Source organism: Buteo buteo, chromosome 2 (genome assembly GCF_964188355.1).
Source record: "Buteo buteo chromosome 2, bButBut1.hap1.1, whole genome shotgun sequence".
Classification (NCBI taxonomy): Eukaryota; Metazoa; Chordata; class Aves; order Accipitriformes; family Accipitridae; genus Buteo; species Buteo buteo.
In genome coordinates, this window is record NC_134172.1 from 11,026,759 (window position 1) to 11,047,084 (window position 20,326).

Sequence of the window (20,326 nt, forward strand, 5' to 3'; positions counted from 1 at the left end):
CACTCCAAACCAATGACACCATCAGCTTAAATGACTAGACAGGGTAAGATAACTCTACGGGTTTTGAAGTACCCTTTTCATCTCAAAAGGATTGTTTAATGCTAAGAGCTAAGGATCATGTTGTCTGTTCAGAGCCGCCAATTTTAGCAAAAATATTCAGCTTCAATGTCAAAAAGTTCTATTGCAATATTTGTTGCCATGGATATTTCACCACAGCTGGGACATGACCAAGATTTGTAGGTGTCAAATCTCAAAATCTGCAAGTTTAAAAGTTTAATCATTTGCAGTTGTTTAAAACTGCTAAGCAATTCTATATGTATTTTTTTTATCTATTCCAATGTGTTTGAGGCAGTATCTTTATTCAAATTAGCATGTTATACAGTTAAATTTTAATGATAATAGAGTATTTTTGCATTTTTTTTTCCAGTGGAATTAATTTTGTAATGCATTTTTTGAAGACTTAGAAAGCTGGCAGAGAAATAATTTTTAGACAAGAAAGTTATATGATTCAATACCCTACTCTTGAAGTCACGATTAATTGTCCCTATCCAACCATGCATGTTGTGAAAATTTTGGTTTCACCAGCAGGGCAACAGAAAAGTAAAAAAAAAACCCGACAAACAAAACCCCCAAAACAAAACCAAAACAAAACCAAATCAATAGCTTAGTTAAAAGTTAGGGGAATTTTTAAAAAAAAAAAAAGTTATTGATATTCTAAATATATATTTAAAAAAATTAAATCAAGATTGACTTTCCATAATGTTGTATATCACAATATACCTTACACACAGAACCTGCACACAAGACCTATATAATTCTCCAATATCTGATTATGCACTGCCTTTTGCTGTGCTATCTGTCCCTTATCACTAATATGCCTACACTATGCACATCCCTTTGCTCTTCAGTCTCCATTTTTTATAACACCTAAAATGCTGCATTTTAATACAATACCCCAAAAATTGCAAGCATGAGTCTAACTAGTAAAAGGCCGCAGCTACAGATAAGCAAATGGTTTTATTTAATTTCAGCAATGCGGAGTGTCTATGCACAAAACTTCTCTCCTACATCTTTTTTTCATGTGTGCATTATATATATGATCGTTACATCTGATGCTAAAATTCTATGCCTGGAAACTTCAGAAGATTCCTCTTTTCTAATTGTCACTGTTAGTATACATGTCTTTGCATGAAAGGTGGGATTCTGGAGTACCTATAAAGCAAACTCATTGCTCATTACTATACTGATTATATTGCAATTTTATATAAATAGAGTTATCTTACTGATAATTGTTCTGTGCTAGACTTCTCCTAACCTTTAAACTGAAGAGAAAAGAAATCCACATTCATTTGTCTAAATGATGTCATGTGCCAAGTGTAATTACTTCTAGACCAGGTCATCTATGTCTAGAAAAAGTTTATTTCTTCAAAATATTGAGATGAAATTACACTGCACTGTTAGGCCTGACTTATTAAACAGAAACAGTCCAGAGGACAGCTAGTTGATGCAAGATATGTTCTATATTATGAACGTCAAAGTATGCGACACTGGCAAAACATTGGCTGTCCTTCTGCTCTGTAGTCAAAGAGCAAATACAGGTATTGTTAATATGAGCAAGCAAGCTATTCACAATTTTAAATTACTCTGTTGTCAGCTTTCCCATATAATTATGTAGCCCTAGAAACTGCAGAAAAAGTAATCAAAACATTTACACAGAATTGCAGCTGTGGATTACTGGAAAAAGTTTTATCAGCAAGAATGTGGATGAAGGATTTGAGAGCGCTTTATCTCTCCTCAAGCCAGGTCTCGTGTACACCAAGAAGAACAGATCTCAAACTCAAGAAAACATAGGAAACCATTTTTATTATCATACTACCATATCTCTATTTTTTTTGTAGGTATTCTAAATCATTCATCTGTTTGCATAGTTGCTGAAGAATCCCATGCCTTCTCAAACCTGCACATTTGTCAAACTCCACAGGGTAGGATGGAAAACTTTAAATATAGTTCCCTATATTTAAACCTAAATAATGCAAAGAAAATATGCAGTTTATTCATTTTGGTTACAAAAATATATAATACATAAATAATAAGATCAAACTGCTGCACAGAAACTGTTCCTGTGAATATCAGTGAGACACGCATGTACATAACATCTGCACAAATAGATTCCTTTTTGCAAATCTGGATAATTTACATTCCCATAATTACTATGGCATCTGATTACCTGAATTTCTAAATTCTTTTCGTTTCTAAGGATGCAATGGACAGTGAAATTCTTCTGTCAGTTTGGTCTATTCATTTTCTGTAAACAAGATCTGCTTTCAGAGTTCCTGGATGGATGTCAAATTACCTAATAGCAGTAGAGCATGGAGTAATGCATTTACCTGTGCCTACCCTGGAAGTATGCATTGATTTATTCTGCTTTGGTTTCCTTTGGTAAATTAAGATTTTGGAATGCTTTAGTTCAAGACACTGTTGACTTTTAAAATTTCTAATTACAACTAAAGCCTGAAAAAACTTCTTACGTAAGTATATACTGCTGTTGATCTTTTAACTGAATTTATTTTTAGCTTTACAGATCTGCAAGTAAGAAGTTTGCTTAAAATAAATTAACTGCTTAGCCAGTACATTGACAAGCTACTGCAACCTTATTTATGGATTAGAAAAGAAAAATGAGATAGTTTTTTAGTTTAAAATGTTTGACATCTGAATAGAATTGTGAGCCGTTTCTTTGTAAAGGGCAAACACAAGGTTTAGTTATAACAATACTACGGCCATGCTGACATACCGAGAGAAGCTGATGTAAGACTCCTACAAATCTCTTTCTGCAGCCATCAAAACCTGAACATTTTAATGTACTAAACAAACGGAAAGTTTGTTAGGAATGCCTGGAATATGAATATATAGAGTCAATAAAATTACACCATGAAAGATTAATTTAAGTTGGTGAATCTCTACAACTTCTCCGGAGGTGACATTTTTTTGTCCCCAGAACCTCCCTACTTTGTCAGCAATATTTAATTTAAGGAAGTTGAAAACAATACTTTGGTCCCAGTGGTAAGAAAAAAACTAATGTTGCTTCTGGAGGTTTGCTGAAATAAACTAGTCACAACATTTATACATTTCAGAGTAGCTTGCTAGGAACAGGCCAAGGCACATCAGGAACCTCTTGAACTTGACCAGGTTTCTATGGACTTGCTAAATTTCTGTGGATGTCTATTCCATGAACTTGTTTACATGTAAATTTTTGAACACATGTAAGCTTCATTATCCACAACAGGCAAAGCTACAAACTGCATTCTGATTTATTTTGAACCTGCCTTCTGCCAGTTTCATCTATTCTTGCATCGTAAGAGCCACTGCACAATCCTGTCCACGTTCACTGTGCCACTCTGCACTTGACAGACCTTCCTCATACCAAATCTCCAAAATAAAGATTCTTGCCTTATTTCACCATTTGTTATATGGAAGTTATCCCATACTTACAGTCATGCCTTCTTCCTTTCTCTGAATCTTTCCATTTCAATCAGTTTCCAACCTCTCTGAGGTATGAGGAACAGAACTGTATGTCGCATTTAAATATAGGCAAGGGATAGCTTTATGCAAGAACAAACGATATTGTTCTGTTTTCATTCCTTTCCAAATAACTCTTAAAAACACTTTCCTTGTTCAACTGATAATGGAGACTGAATTGTCATTTTACTGTTATTTTCATTAAATTAGCTATTACTGCACTAAGTTCTTACTCCAGAGCAGTAATAATCTATTTAGACCTACAATTTCATATGTAAAGCTATTTTATTCTCCATACACATTTTTTACACTAATTTAAAAATAATTTCATCTGCCATTTTGAGTCCAGTCAGTCAGTCTTGTGAGGTTTTTATACATTTCTAAGATCAACTTTCACCTTTAATACTGTGAACAATTTAGTAGTATTAGTAGGATTTCGCATCACACTGCTCACCATCTTTTCCAACTCATTTATAAGTATGTTGAATGCCACAGTCGCAGCAGAGATCCTTCCACTTTTCTGCTATCTCCAGCCTTTTAGAAACTAATTATTTATTCCTAATCTCTGTTTCTTGCCTCTTAACCAGTTACTGATCCACCATTTTTGTGTTCCATAGTCCACGTTCTAAGATACTAGTTTCATTAGAAACTTCTAACGAAAGACCTTGTCAAAAGTCTTTGGCAATCCAGGCAGGCTCTGCCAGCTGCATCATATTTCTTGATCCCTTCAGAGAGATTCAACAAGTTTACATGGCAGGCCATTGCTATAATAAAGCCATATTAATTTTCCCAGGTAAATCATACACATTCAGGTGTCCCATAATTCAGTAATCACTTTATTGTAATTTCCTAGTTTTGAAAGTACACATCTACAGCATGTTAAACCCTTTTAAGAAAAATGGTATCCCATTTGCTACTCTCTAATCACCAGTCAACAAGACCCTTCTGCAGTGGGTCCTGCAAAGGAAAATTCTAGCATGAGAACTAACCCAGTTCTTTCTGTGACTGAAGTCATCCATGGTGAGGCAAAAGGAGAAGTTAATTGACAGTTTTGGGCTCCCAGTGTTTATTTAAATGAACATTTTTTGTTTCTATTTTCAAGCAACCTTGTAAATTTTTTTACTCAGAATTTTTAAAACCTATCAGTTGAGTAATTTGGAAGCAAATCAGTTATCAATTCAGTTATTTTGCAGAAATTATTTCTTGCAGTCAACAACTCCATAATACAGTTAGTAACCAAGTTGACAAGAAGCCAACAGGAGTCCTTAGAACAATGACACTTATTCAGAAGCAGTTTAGCTCCAGAAATACAACATTTAGTCCCAAGATTAATTTGTCATTGAAATTGTGTAAACAGCACACCAACAAAAGTATACTTCTACCATCTTTTGATAAAGAAATTAAGGCTAAGTTGTAACATTTTTGTTACCTGAAAAAAAGTATTGGAAAAGGAAAGGTATTGCATCCTTATTTACAAATAACCAATCTGGTTTTATGAGTTCATGACAACACTGAAGAGTTTTTCACCATGCTAAGCCTTGACTACAAGTCTCCATTTAATCCATTTCCTTGACAAACAAGGAAGTCTCAGGCAGTTTTAATTGACTCAGAGATGTTACACTTCAGTTTCCCATATGTGCCACTCACCTCTCGACTGTCTCCCTCTTTAAATGTCTATCTTCTGGGAGAATGGGATGTCTCTGTGCTGTTTGTAGGGCTACTGCCTGCTAAACGGACGCGTGGGAGGTCACAGTTTGGGAATGGAGGACAAGGACTTACCTGCTGCTTTGGCAACATCTGCAGTTGAAATGTTTTGGAGGTTTGAGTGCACTCTGAAGGTCACAGCTGGTCCCAGCACGCTGGAAGAGATTATTAAAAAATGTAAGATTCATAATCAAGAGACATGGCGTAATATTCCTTATCAAAATAGGTTTTTAAAGAGAACCTATTAAGACACCATTTAGCCTTCTTCCTTTTGCTTCATTAGCTACATTTGCATACATTTTTATACCTCTTGTGGTTTCTTGTGTGTATCTTGTGCCTGTCTGAAAGAATTTCAATGACATTAACTAAACTTCAGAACACTCCTGTAAATAATATTCTTATTATGAAGATGGCAAAATGGAGGCACTGAAATTGTTATTCACCCAAGTACAGCATAGATCATCACTGGAATTCAGCATCCAGGGAAGATTACATATAGTTTCAAGTTTTATGTGCCTAACGTCAATACAAGCTTAGTCCTGTTATCATGACTGCAAGTCAGAGGGACAATAAAGAAACTCAGAATCTTGATCATGTTCTGCAAGTACATGTGTGGCAAAAAGATTTTGGACATATCTGATCCAATGGCTGATTTTGACCAGAATGATACCACAAAGTATTTATCTTTTAACAGCAGAGGCAATCACCTCTTTGAATAACTTATGAGGGGAAATGATTTAACTCTGTGGTGACCTTTTTGGATGTAGCCCGATGGTCCTTTATGGCATTAAAATCTATAAGACATTTGCAGAAGAAGGTAGTGATTAGCCAGATGAAGAATGGCAGAGTAAAGTACTCAGGGTTTCACAAAAAAATTTTCATTGTGCATTTTTAAAGAAAAATAAATCCATATATGTAATGTTGCATTCATTGTCCACCCATCCCAATAATATCCAATTAACATCCACGAATAACATCCACATCTGATGAAAGGAATAAAGAAATTTCAGTTCTGATATCCTTAAAACTATACTAAAGTACATATATATATATGAAAAACATAAGAAAAATACACACACACACAAATATAGTAAATGTATTTTTGAAGAAAATTTCCAGGTAACAAGAGACTGTAGAAACTCTAACGTAATAATTTACAGGGGAGAAGAGCACAAGGGCTCAACAAAGACAAAAATTGGCACTATTATAAAAGTTTACTTACATACTATGTATTGTGTGACTTCCTAAACTTTTATTATTCATATAATCAGTGAAAAGAATTATATTTAAACTATGAATAACAACCCTGCTTAAAGGGGGATGTACATTGGTTGGAACTATACATGTAACATGCTTTGACCTCCTACAGCTATGGCTTATGAGAGAATGAAGTCTGAAAAATTGCTGCATAAAAGAAATAACTTGAAAAATATTTTTGTTGCAGGGCTTGAAATGAAGTATTAAATTATTCTTCTACTAACATGTTAATATTTTACATTCATACAACGGAGAGCACTTAATGAAGTGTGCTTAATTGCATCACATATATCCTAGACAGAAATACCTTTAAACTTTTCCATTTCAGGAAGAAAAAAAAAATATTACTAAAGCCAAGACTTTGCTTCGAGGTCATAAAGGGAATCAGAGTAAGACTAAGAAGCTTCCTTTCAATCTTTTACTAGCAAAGCAGGCATTTTATTTTGCACATTTTATTTTGGAGTTAACAGGAACTGTCATTAATAAATCATTTTTCTCTAAATACTCTTTGGGGGGGGGTTGGAGAAAAAGAAAACAGAGAGATTTTGTTGCTAAAGGACACTCCAGATGCCAACTCATTAACGTACAAGAAATATATTTTAATAATGTTAGGTAATTATAAAGCATTTATCAGCATAATTTAAACAATATTTTAGGTTATAATAGTCAACAATTCCAAAGTATATTTTATTTGAGATAACTGCTTTACAAAAATTCAGGCCATTCCCCAATTCTGTCACTAACGCTGAGATAATCAACCATAAAAGGCACCTAGGAGTTTCATAATACCATACACTGAATATAACTAATCTTGCACTGTCCTTCTTCCTGCATTGCCAGTCTAAGAGAAATGATGATTCCTCTCTCGCTGCTCAGACGTTTACAGTGTAATTAGCAGTCTGCTTTAAATAAAAGCAGGCACCAACCCAGTACACAGCTGTCCCATGACCAGGACAGGGTGAAAAAACAACTTTAAATATTTGCCCCACATCTACACTGCATATTCCATTATAGCCAAGAACCTGGAACCAAGGCCAACTTCAAGCGCAGAGTAGTTACACTTCAGCTTTATCAGCAATGACAGAAAGCTTCCTCCCCTCCTTCCCTTGCCTGAGTTTTTTGCTTCTGTCTCTGGCCCAGAGCTCAATCCCCCTTCAGTTGTCCCCCTACCCTACTCACTGCAGCTATGCACTTAATGGAATCATTAAAATCACATAGATAGAAACTGGATCATTTCAGTGATCGAGCCCAGGCAGTGAGAGGCAGAGATTTCAGGGGAGTGAAAGCTGGCAGGAACCATCACACTATTCTCTAGTGACTCCACCTGGATAACCCAGGAACACGACAGGATCCGAGTCATGCCCATGTACGCGTTGCCACAAGCACTGTCATTTCTCCTCACCGCTGATGAGAATATGTAGAGAAATAAAGAGCAAAAAAACAGGGTGGGAAGAAAATTTCTTGTGCAAGTGGGATGATATTGGGTTAACACCATTCTTTTGCAGGAAAGAAGAAATCTCAGAATCATTTACAATAGCCACTCACATATTGCTATGTGGGATATTGTTTTTCTCTACTGTAGCAACTGAATGCTTGAACATAAGGCATCACCCGAGCACCACGTAAGCACAGCTTCAGTACGGATATTTACAAAATACAGAAAATAAAGCAGCTCTTGTCACAACTTTTTGCACATTGGCATTCTGTTGTTTATTTAAAAGCAAACAAAAGACCTTGAGATTACTTGGTCAAAATTGCATTTCTGCTCAACGTTTTGGGAACTGACTGCTTCAGGAGCTCATAAAATGAGATTTTTCTCATGGGGGGCTTCTGGCAAAAGCACTCAATAAATAAACATTTCAATAACAATAGATGCCCTTTGGGGAATTCCTCGCTGTTCATTATGTGTTGGACGAGAACATTTAAACAAAACCAGTAATTATTTGAGTTCAAAATATTTTTAAGACTTTTTAGCAAGAGGGCAACCGGCCTGAGAAAAGGTTCTAAGATGTATAAAATGGATGCCTGATACTCCCTAACCAGGAACTTTAAATTAGATAGAAGAGACTGCTTTTTCGTGCGGCTGTCAAACCCTCTGAAGCCTAGCTAATATTAACGGCAATTGTCTTTACATCACTCTAAATATGGAGGCTCACTGAAGTGCACAGGATTGTTTATGACCTGATGAATTGCAAACAAACCATTGACGGAGATGAGGGAGGGTGCTGCCGGTTAGCAGAGGCATCCCTCCTGGCTGGCAGGTTACATCGCACCCGCACTCAGCCAGCTGTGTAGGCGAAAGCAATCAGAAATGTAAACCACAATGTCCAGGCTGAAACATCACCTACATCTAAGACAGACATGCATCTGCTGCACCCAAGATTAAAAATGCTAGGTAGGAGCACTTTTTATCCAGAAAGACAATATTTTTTGTCTTTTTTCCGCCCAAGCTGTGTGCTACTACAATTAACCTCTGTACATTTGTAGTTGACTCTTCTGACATAAGTGAACATACACCCACCTAAATAAGAGAAGATTGTGAGTTTTAGAAGGCATCCAGACTATACTATTATAATCGCACTTATCATTTTTTTCTAATATTTTCTTTTCTTTTTTTTTTTTTAATAAAGGTAAGCAGGTCTGGCTTTAAGGTTAATAAACGGTGACTTCTCCCCACGCAAAATGTAATGTCTGTTGCAATGACCTGCTAAATTTACTACTTGAAATTTACTGACTAATTACCCCCTCTGTTGGCTGTCACAACTTCTGCTTTTTTTTTAATTTCAATAATGTTGCCTTCAGCCATAATAGTTTTTTTTTTTTTAACAAAGACATTCAAAGCATATTGCAAATTGTCACCCTTATGTGCTGTTGTCTTATATTCTGTTTACTATAGATGAAATAATTACAGTGTTTATACCAAAATGACTTGAAGGTTGATTGCTGATTTAATAATATCCCCTCCCCTTGGGTTTATATTTCCCCTCTGAAGGTGGGAGGGTGCAAAACATGCACAGAAACAAACAATATTCTTTGTGTAAAATAGAAGTATTTCCTTTCATTAATTGTTTTACTGACTAACAACATTCTTATTATATTTTGCCTGTCAACAAATGAATGATCTGAATAAACAGAGCTATACCATGATCAATATGGCAAGGTCCATATCACTTTCCAGCCGTAGGTTATAATTATATTTATGAATGACAGGATTTAAATCTCCATAAATTATGTACCAAGCTTTGCATGCCTGTTCTTCTCCCTCATGTGTGTATACTTTAGTATTACAATATCATACAAAGATTTACTGTGAAATACAGTCACAGTCTATCATACCCCCTAGTGGAAAAGGATTTGAGAAACAAGTGCCAACATGGTTATGTGTATTCTTGAAGATGAGGCATAGAGCTGATGCCAGATGGAAATGAGTTGAGGTTGCACTGCATTTTTAAAAAAATACAGGCAAAGTGCAATTTCTCAAGATTGGAGGAAGATGAGGAGATTAGGATTGCGTATTTCCAACATTAAACATTCTCTTAATGACCCTATTTCGTAAAACAGAGCTTGCCTTAATAAAGCTTAGATTTGAAATTAGAGTCACTACTTGTCTATATGTTCATTTCAAAATCCTTTAATCTCTGGAGGTTAAGAAAAGCAATTAGTAACGCTCCAGAGGATTGTGCAAAGTAAATTTTATAGCAGCGAAGGTAATTGTCTCAGGAAATGTTTGGTGGGCTTGAACTAATGACTTGCAATGTGTACACATTTCTGGGCTTACTGTGTTTAGGAATTTGAAGCTTATGTCCATTGTTTACATTGCACTGAAGCCTCCTTTTCACCTCCTCAATTTTGGAAAAATTAAAATGCTCATACAGTTGTAAATGTGTTGTATATTATATACATGGGTATATAAATATACTTATGTCAAATCAAATTAATGGGGAAAAGCACGTGATTAAAAGAGGCATTTTTGTAATACAGTATGTTTATATGACATGATTTACAGAACAAAGCAAAGGCAGAAAATTGCAGCTGGTCATTGTCATATAATTCATAAATGGATTAAGAAGTGTATACCGGCTATTTTGTTCTCTTTCTACTACTCAGACCAGCTGTAAATCCATTGACCACTTGATTCAGGTTTCACCAACATTTTTGACCAGAAATTTTGACCAAAATTTATTTTGTGAAACATTGTGTCATACTCTCTATATATTACATAAGCAAGTACCTGACTAAACTTCAAAGATTCAGGAAATCTGTGAAGGATGTATTGTGCTGACCTACTACAAAATAACTTACCTGAACTGTTAAGTAGAGAATATTGATCATCACCCAGACTTAATACCAAAAAGCCACACATCTTTCACTCTTTAATATCTTTACTGTTCAAAGATTTGCTTCATTTTGCACCTGAACTGAACAAATGTCAATGTACGGCTGCATGTATTCTCACATTTCTATTGACATATATGTACTTACAGCCAGTGATCAATTAAAAAATCTTTCCATTTTAGCAAATGGAGCTTCTTGAGCCCTTCTCCAGAAACCCTTAAAGTGCTCCTTAAACTGCAGAATGACACACAGTGTTCCACAACATGCTGCAACACAGCCGAAAATATATTATCTATTCATATTTATATCCTTTATATACACTAAGCATAAACTGTTTGTTTGCAACATTGTCTACGGAAATGTGGTCCTGTACTCGCAGAATCATAGAATCACAGAGTGGTTTGGGTTGGAAGGGACCTTAAAGATCACCTAGTTCCAACCCCCCTGCCATGGGCAGGGACACCTTCCACTAGACCAGGTTGCTCAAAGCCCCATCCAACCTGGCCTTGAACACTGCCAGGGATGGGACATCCACAACCTCTCCGGGCAACCTCTTCCAGTGCCTCACAGTGAAGAACTTCTTCCTTATATCTACGCTAAATCTACCCTCTTTCAGTTTAAAGCCATTACCCCTAGTCCTATCACTACATGCCCTTGGAACAAGTCCCTCTCTGGCTTTCTTGTAGGCCCCCTTTAGGTCCTGGAAGGCTGCCATAAGGTCATCCCAGAGCCTTCTCTTCTCCAGGCTGAACAACCTCAACTCTCTCAGCCTGTCTTCATAGGAGAGGTGCTCTAGTCCTCTGACCATCTTCATGGCCCTCCTCTGGACTTGCTCCAACAGGTCCATGTCCTTCTTATGTTGGGGACCCCAGCGCTGAACGCAGTACTCCACATGGGGTCTCACAAGAGCGGATTAGAGGGGCAGAATCACCTCCCTTGTCCTGCTAGTCATGCTTCTCTTGCAGCCCAGGATACGGTTGGCTTTCTGGGCTGCAAGCGCACATTGCTCAGTCATAGAATCATAGAATCATTTAGGTTGGAAAAGACCTTCAAGATCATTGAGTCCAACCATTAACCACGCCCACTAAACCATGTCCTGAAGTACCCTGTCCACTCGCTTTTTGAATATCTCCAGGGATGGTGACTCAACCACTTCCCTGGGCAGCCCATTCCAATGTCTGACAACCCTCTCAGTAAAAAAATTTTTCCTAATATCTAACCTAAATCTCCCTTGCCTCAACTTGAGGCCATTTCCTCTTGTCCTATCTCATGTTGACCTGCTTGTTAACCAACACTCCCAAGTCCTTCTCCTCAGGGCTGCTCTCAATCCACTTATGGCCCAGCCTGTATTTGTGCTTGTGATCGCCCTGACCCATGTGCAGGACCTTGCACTTGGCCCTGTTGAACTTCATGAGGTTCGCACTGGCCCACCTCTTAAGCCTGTCAAGGTCCCTCTGGATGGCATACCTTCCCTCCAGTGTGTTGACTGCAACACACAGCTCAGTGTTGTTGGCAAACTTGCTGAGGGTGCACTCAATCCCGCTGTCCATGTCACTGACAAAGATGTTAAGCAGCACCAGTGCCAATACCAACCCCTGAGGAATGCCACTCATCACTGCTCTCCACTTGGACATCGAGCCATTGACCACAACTCTTTGAGTGCAACCATCCAGCCAATTCCTTATCCACTGCGTGGTCTGTCCATCAAATCCATGTCTCTCCAATTTAGAGACAAGGATGTCGTGCAGGACAGCGTCAAATGCTTTGCACAAGTCCAGGTGGATGACATCAGTTGCTCTTCCCTTATCCACCAATGCTCTAAACCCATCGTAGAAGGCCACCAAATTTGTCAGGCATGATTTGCCCTTAGTGAAGCTATGTTGGCTGTCACCAATCACCTCCTTATTTTCCATGTGCCTTAGCATGGTCTCCAGGACAATCCGCTCCATGGTGTTGCCTGGCACAGAAGTGAGACTGACTGGCCTGTAGTTGCCCAGGTCTTCCTTTTTTTCCCTCTTTAAAAATGGTGGTTAGGTTTCCCCTTTTCCAGCCAGTGGGAACTTCACCCGACTGCCACGACTTCTCAAATACGATGGGTAGCAGCTTAGCCATTTCATCAGCCAGGTCCCTCAGGACCTGGGGACACATCTCATCAGGTCCCATGGACTTATGCACCTTCAGGTTCCTCAGATGTTCTCACACCTGATCTTCTTCTACAGTGGGCAGTTCTTCATTCTCCCAGTCCCAGCCTTTGCCTTCTGTGACTTGGGCGGTGTGGCTGGAGCACTTGCCAGTGAAGTTTGAGGCAAAAAAGTCACCGAGTATCCTCAGCCTTCTCCATGTCCCAGGTAACCAGGTCTCCTGTTTCCTTCCAGAGAGGGCCCACATTTTCCCTAGTCTTCCTTTTATCACCGATGTACCTAAAAAAGCTTTTTTTGTCCTTGACGTCCCTGGCCACATTTAATTCTATCAGGGCCTTAGCTTTCCTAACCTGATCCCTGGCTGCTCGGACAATTTCTCTGTATTCCTCCCAGGCTACCTGTCCTTGCTTTCACCCTTTGTAGGCTTCCTTTTTGTGTTTGAGTTTGTCCAGGAGCTCCTTGTTCATCCATGCAGGTCTCCTGGTGGTTTTGCCTAACTTCCTCTTTGTTGGGATGCATCACTTCTGAGCTTGGAGAAGGTGATCCTTGAATATTAACCAGCTTTCTTGGGCCCCTCTTCCCTCCAGGGCTTTATCCCATGGTACTCTACCAAGCAGATCCCTGAAGAGGCCAAAGTCTGCTCTCCTGAAGTCCAGGGTAGTGAGCTTGCTGTGCACTCTCCTCGCTGCCCTAAGGATCTTGAACTCCACCATTTCATGGTCACTGCAGCCAAGGCTAACCTTGAGCTTCACATTCCCTACCAGCCCCTCCTTGTTGGTGAGAACAAGGTCCAGCATAGCACATCTCCTCCTTGGCTCCTCTATCACATGGAGAAGGAAGTTATCATCAATGCATTCCAAGAACCTCCTGGATTGCTTATGCCCTGTTGTGTTGTCACTCCAACAGACGTCAGGGTGGCTGAAGTCCCCCATGAGGACCAGGGCTTGTGAACATGATGCTGCTCCTATCTGTCTACAGAGGGCCTCATCCGCTCAGTCTTCCCAGTCGGGTGGCCTGTAGCAGACCCCCACTATAATGTCACCTGTCCCTGCCTTCTCTTTAATCCTGATCCATAGGCTCTCAGTTGGCTCCTCATCCATCCCCAGAGCAGAGCTCCGTGCACTCCAGCTGGTCATTGATGTACGAGGGCAACACCCCCTCCTCATCTCCCCTGCCTCTCCTTCCTAAACAGCCTGTATCCTTCCATTCTATATTAAACATATAGCTAGCATGGAGAGAGAAAGTTAAAGACTTGTTGTACTAACATCACACCTTATGTCTGATGGTGACCAAGTACTACAGATGAAAAAGCAAAATCCCTGCTAAAGGAAAGACATTAATTGCAGTGCTCACCAGTTAGTGGTTGATTTTCTATCACCACTTGTATTTCATTAGAGTGGTTTACACCATGCATCTGGGTGAGGTGCAAAAGATAGACCACAAAGATTAGATAAATTGACAGTTTCGGAGCAATCATATCTTGCAAATGTAAATACATGGAAACAAAACTTAGGTCTGGATTTGTTGGTTCCAGCTCAGACTTACCTCTGCAAGCTACATCTACAGCCTTCATAAATCAGGTAATTATTTGGAAACCTTGTACTGCTCTCTTCTTTCCCCCTGAAATGATCAGTGCTGCAGAGCAACTTCATGGAGCATCATTTCAGGAGGTGGGAATAGGGCACTACAAGGTGTTCGACTAATAGAATGTATTCTGACTGACACACTACTGCCATTAGAATAATTTCAAGAGTAAAGTCACAGAAAAGGGATGACTGGTCCAGAAAGGGATGGTCTCCACAACAGCAGTCCATGTTTGGTGGGTCTCTGAACCAACCAATACTAAAAGATAGACTTTGAATTATTTTACATTAATCATTAATTTTATATTAATCCTTTAATATATGTGCATCAAAATTGCGCTAAGTACACTGATACTGATTTACAGTGCAAAAGATGATGAAAGAGTATTTTAGAGATTTTACAACTTGCTTCATCTCAGGTGAAGATTATTTTGCTAAGCCTACAATTTAAATGATTTAAAAAAGAGACAACGCTCAATTTAGAGATTGATGCTACACTCAGCTTGTCCTATTTTTATTCTTCACAAAATGCAACTTCTGATGATTACTCAATATCTATGAATAATTTGCAGAGTTTTAAAATAATTTTTCTATTAATCTGTCACAAGCCATGAGACTTGACATTTTCACCACGCTGAGTACATGAAAGTTGCCAGCTTTGCCTGCCATGCAAATAAGGTTCTTAATTACAGTATTTAAAAGAACAAACCATACAAGTGCTATAATTTTTTACAGTAAAAGAGTGTTTGGACCCTGAGAGAGCGGAAAATGGTCTCAAAATGCTACTTAAACATACAGTGATTTTTCTTTCACTCCCCAAAGCTTAAGCTAAATGATAAACAAGTTATGTCATTTTTTTTTTTTTAAAAAAAAGATAATTGTATTCTGTTTATATTTCCATTCTTCTTCTTTATACCTTTTAGTAGTCTGCCTGATACACAAACAGCAGACAGTTTTAATTTTTAGCCTGTAAGTATTCAATGCATTTTACTGACTTCAGGTCTACTTACCCTCTGCACACCTGTGTTAATAGAGTCTGTTGAAATCACATGTAAAATACATCTACTGGGATGATAGTCACCTTATGCTCAGCTGGCACAAGTGACTTTTAATAGCTAATGAAGAGCATGACTCATGTGTTAGGACTTTTGCAGAGGTAAAGGTTCAGCATGCTCATAGCTTTGATAGGAGCCAGATAGGATATGGATTTCTTTGATGAGGATTAGGCAGCACAACCAAAGACCAAAAAACTGAAACTTTGCTACAGCCTCTATTCAAAAAGCTATGAAACTGAGTGCTACAACCAGAGCCCTCCTGCTTGCCCTCTTAAGAACCTGTTGGCTTGTCCTTTAGCTCTGAGGAGACCAACTAGAAGATTTGTTCTCGAGCTTCCCCTGCCAGCTGTGAGGTAGAGGCATTTGCTTTGCAAAGGAAGCACTGCAAGTGGAATTTATTGGGCTCTTTCAGTCACACCTAGAGATGTATATTTGCTCTGACTGCCTTTATGGCTCCTAAGGAATACAAACGCTTCCACAGGCAGGTCGTGGTGCAGTTCATAGGCCTGGATATGCAATATTTGCTGGCTAGGGTGTACAAAAAATTGTGCAGAAGAATTATTTATTGTTTTCAGCTGGGTCAGCAGGCCTGTAATATTAATGCAATCCATTCATACATCCATCCAGGTAACAGAGAGATAAAAAGTTTGTGTTTGTCTACGTAGGAGAACCAGGTAGTCAAGGGCAGGAGGATCAAGACAGACAGACATAAGATTAATTTTGTATATTTCTCATAAGGGACTATTCTTTTAAACACATCTCTGCATGATAATCTTTTCCCATTTCTAATATTAGTCATTCTATTTGTGGACCAAGCTTTAGTTCAAGAGTGAGAATCACAGTTCTCTGTTTCTATTCTCATATCTGTCACCAAGTTCTGTACCATCTTAGGGAAAATCAAGCAAACTGTCTTGATTTTCAATTTACCCATCTGTAGAATGGAAATGATTACCTGTTAATAATATGTGAAATGTTATATAAATTAAATGCAATGGCACATATTCAGTGACTTGCTTGAAACAAAGGAGTATATCCTGCCTACCCTATAATGTTATGAACTTTAATTTTAGTAGAAAGGAACAGGATGGCATTCTCAGTCCCACAGAAGGATGAGTAGTAGAGAAATATGATGTTAAAAAAAGACAGATAAACTTCAGAGGCTCACTTATCTGTAAAAACCTTCTCTTGAGTAGGAACCTATGAGTAAATGGAAATGTATCTATAATACTGAATTTCATTCTGCTTTTGATTACAAAAGTGCAAATCCTCTGATTTAATGAGATGAAATGTTGTACTGGAAAGCCAAACTTCGTACATTTTTATTTATAAGAGTCTCACTAGATTTTTATGGTCTTTCTGTTTTGTCACCTAGAATTCATAAAATGCTGCAGGCCAAAATCCTTCTTGTTATTTTAATGTATTTTTATATTTTTCTAGCAGGAAAGTTACAGTGGAGGAGGCAAAATGATCTTGGTTATATGCACATTTATTAAAGAAAAGCACACAAAATATATTGTACCTCAGGGGAAAAAGCCACAAGACTAATGTAATGCTAAGGTTGAGAAATCACTCATTTTTAAGTAAAGGAATGCATAGTTGAAACTTCCACCTTATTTTTGTTTCCATATCCTCATTCCTTTAAAAACTGATGTATCTTTATATTATAAATTAGTTGTCAAATAAGACAATATGTACCAGAAAATGCAATGTAATTTCTTATAAAAGCCTGCATGCAATGAGTTACAGCAGTACATTTTTCAGACAATTTGTTTTCCAGACTCATTAAATCTGTGGAAGAAGTCAAGTTTGAATAAAAGTGGTTCCATTATTTCTGAGTTATGCTTTTATAACATTTTAAACAAGATTATGCCAAATAGCCTTAGTCTGTTGGTTTGCTGTTTAAAATCAAAGAACAGATGACAAATATAGCTCAACTTTTTTGGAAGGTGTATCTTTTTTATTGAGACCAAGCATAGCACAGTTCAAATTGAAATAAAAATGTTGCGTAATTTCTGGACAATAAATGGAATGGAAATAAAAACTCAATCTGTTGCTAGTTTATACTACAGCACCTTAAGGAGAGCAGGATAGACTATATGTTTTTCACAAGCACAATATTAGAACATTCCTCTCAGTAAATCTAAATGGCATAGATGGCAGAATCCAGAATCTACCAATCTAGAAAAAACTTCGCAAGAATATCAATCCACAGGTGTTCAACATACAACACCAGAAAAGATTAATCACACCGAATCAAGAAGACAGGAATCATGGAGAATCTGTACAGTAGAGGGAAGTTTGCAGATACAAACTTAACAAGACACTGTGCTACCTGTCCCACTACTGCTCAATGGTTAAATAACCCTCCCTCACACTATCCTGCCTCTCAAGCTACTAATAATTTCCTGAGATGTTCACATTTAGAGCATACATATACCACATGTCATAATCCATCAACACGATGAAGTGAAAATAGCAAGTACTGTTCCAGTGTTTAGGTTCTGGATGACTGAATATGATTAACTGGCTGATTGAGTTTTTCAGGTGTTAGAAAAATAACATGACAAACAATGAACAATACCTATATAGCACGATTAGGACACTACAGCCAATGCACATGTTCATAATAAGTGAGGCTGGGAGCTCCGCTCATCAGTCTGTCTGCCCAACACTTCCGATTTGAACTCATTTAAAGCTTCTCCAAACTTTCACCAGTTGGTTTGATTTTCAGACATCTTCCTCAGTTCAAGTTCTTTTCACTGGGATGGTTGGCTGGCTTTTCAAATTGTATTTATTCCAGCCCAACCGTTTCAGCCCTTCCTAAGAACAAGGGTAAGGACAGTTATTGCTTGGTCGTGTAGGGCCTTTGAAAAGGAGGTGGAAAGTGTCTCTAACCCCACTACTTGAAAACAGAGATTTGAGGTATGGCAAGAATGTGCTTGTAGCTGTCCTCATGATAACCCTTCCAAATTCAAGCTTTTGTCAGATCACTGTTTACACAAAAGTATGAAAAATATGTAGCTGACACTAAGGACATACTACAGCATAACAGGAAAAATCAGTCTTGACTTACTTCATATCTAGATATGTAGTCTTTCTTTTCAAAGTGTTTCTTCAGTAGGATCCCTGCCATCCAAGGATGAATGGTGGTCAGGTAGTAGAGAAGACCAATATTTTTAGGGGCCTCAACTTCATGTTCATCAGACTTCAGGGAGTGTGTTGCAAATAAGGTATGGAACTACAAGGAGCTAAAGGTCCTACCGTTACTTTGAATTCTGCTCGTACCATCCAGTCCTGCCTCAGATTCAGATTCAGACTCAGTTCATTTGAAGCCAAGTAATTTCAGGCAATTTTTTTTACAAACCAAGTAGCACTGTTTAAACTGAGAGCTGACTTCTGGGACTGCTGAACACTCAGAATGGTAATTGAAGCCAATGGGATTTCTGTCTCGGTAAGTGAAGTTCTTTACAGAACAGGCTGAATAAGCTATACTCTGAGATGTCAGACTGGACACCTCATATTAGCAAATGCTTTGACGTTAATCTCTTCATGCATAACTCCAGCTCTGTATGGTCCTAATAATACCCCATATCTCATGTGAGTTAAGTATACCGATTCATGTTTGTCAGGCATTTTGATAGTGTAGTGAAGAGCACCATAGGAAAAAAACCAAACAAAACAAAACAAGAGGAAATGGGTTTTCTGACCTCAAAGCAGGATTTGAATAATGTGCAATAAATAAATCCTGAAGCCACATATTGAATAATGAGAATAAAATGAAACATTGAAGAGCTCATTAACTGAGCATTTTATTTCCTGCATATGGAATAAGACAGAGGGCTGTAGAAAAATACATAGATATGAGCAAATTTTTCAAGACTATATCGTAGTCTTTATCAAAAGATTGATATTTTTGGTCAGCTGAACACAAAAAAAAAGGAAAATAAAGGCTTAAGTTCAGTACAAAATCAATTTTTTGTTTATTTTTATCACCAAAATAAAAGCATTTTCCTTTCAAGCCACTTAGTTGAATTTTGAAACTAGTTATTACATTGAATTTAAAAATTGTAATATTTTATTTTCAAAATGTCAAACTGCACTGCTGTGGCTGCTACAAGTTTTGAAAGGTATTTTTCAGCTGAAGCCTCCATACAGTTTCCATACATACCTTCAGTTAACCTGAATTTCCATTTTTCATGTAATAAACTATTCAAGTAAAACACTGAAATCACCTCTAGTCTCAGTGTGGGTAGGGAGAGAGGTTGGATGAAAGCTGAACAACAACCCGAGGCCTGGGAGTTTGAGCTTTAGACTCTGAAAGATCAGTAATTTGGTCTTTTAACTTAGCTTTGGTTGTACAATACAGATGCAACCAATCGTACATGATAGGGGAATACTGGTTAAATTTTATGTTTTTGCAATCCATGACGTTATATTAGATAAGAATCAGCTTTTTCAACTTGAAAAATCTATTTATATTAGCATCTGAAATTTAGCATAAGTATCCTGTTCACCCCCAACATTATATATAGAGAGATTATATGCTTATATAGGCAATTATTCTCACACTTCAAAACAACAGCAGCAGATAGAGATTAATGTCATTTTATGAAATTAATACGGAGGGCTTTGCTACAGGGTTTCCATTGAAAAGTCAGATACAGAAATGGGCATGCTTTTTGGTCATCGCATCTCCTGAAAGGACAGTTCTTTGAGTACTGAGTTTAGGTATATT

At 37.8% G+C, this 20,326-nt stretch overlaps 1 protein-coding gene across 1 annotated transcript in view; it reads right to left on the bottom strand.

The window, feature by feature from the left end:
- PTPRN2 (protein tyrosine phosphatase receptor type N2) overlaps positions 1-20,326 on the bottom strand; it is a 662,435-nt gene that overhangs the window by 351,713 nt on the left and 290,396 nt on the right. Inside the window, 1 exon segment of the mRNA XM_075022535.1 lies at positions 5,296-5,375. Coding sequence (XP_074878636.1) covers positions 5,296-5,375 — 80 coding nt within the window.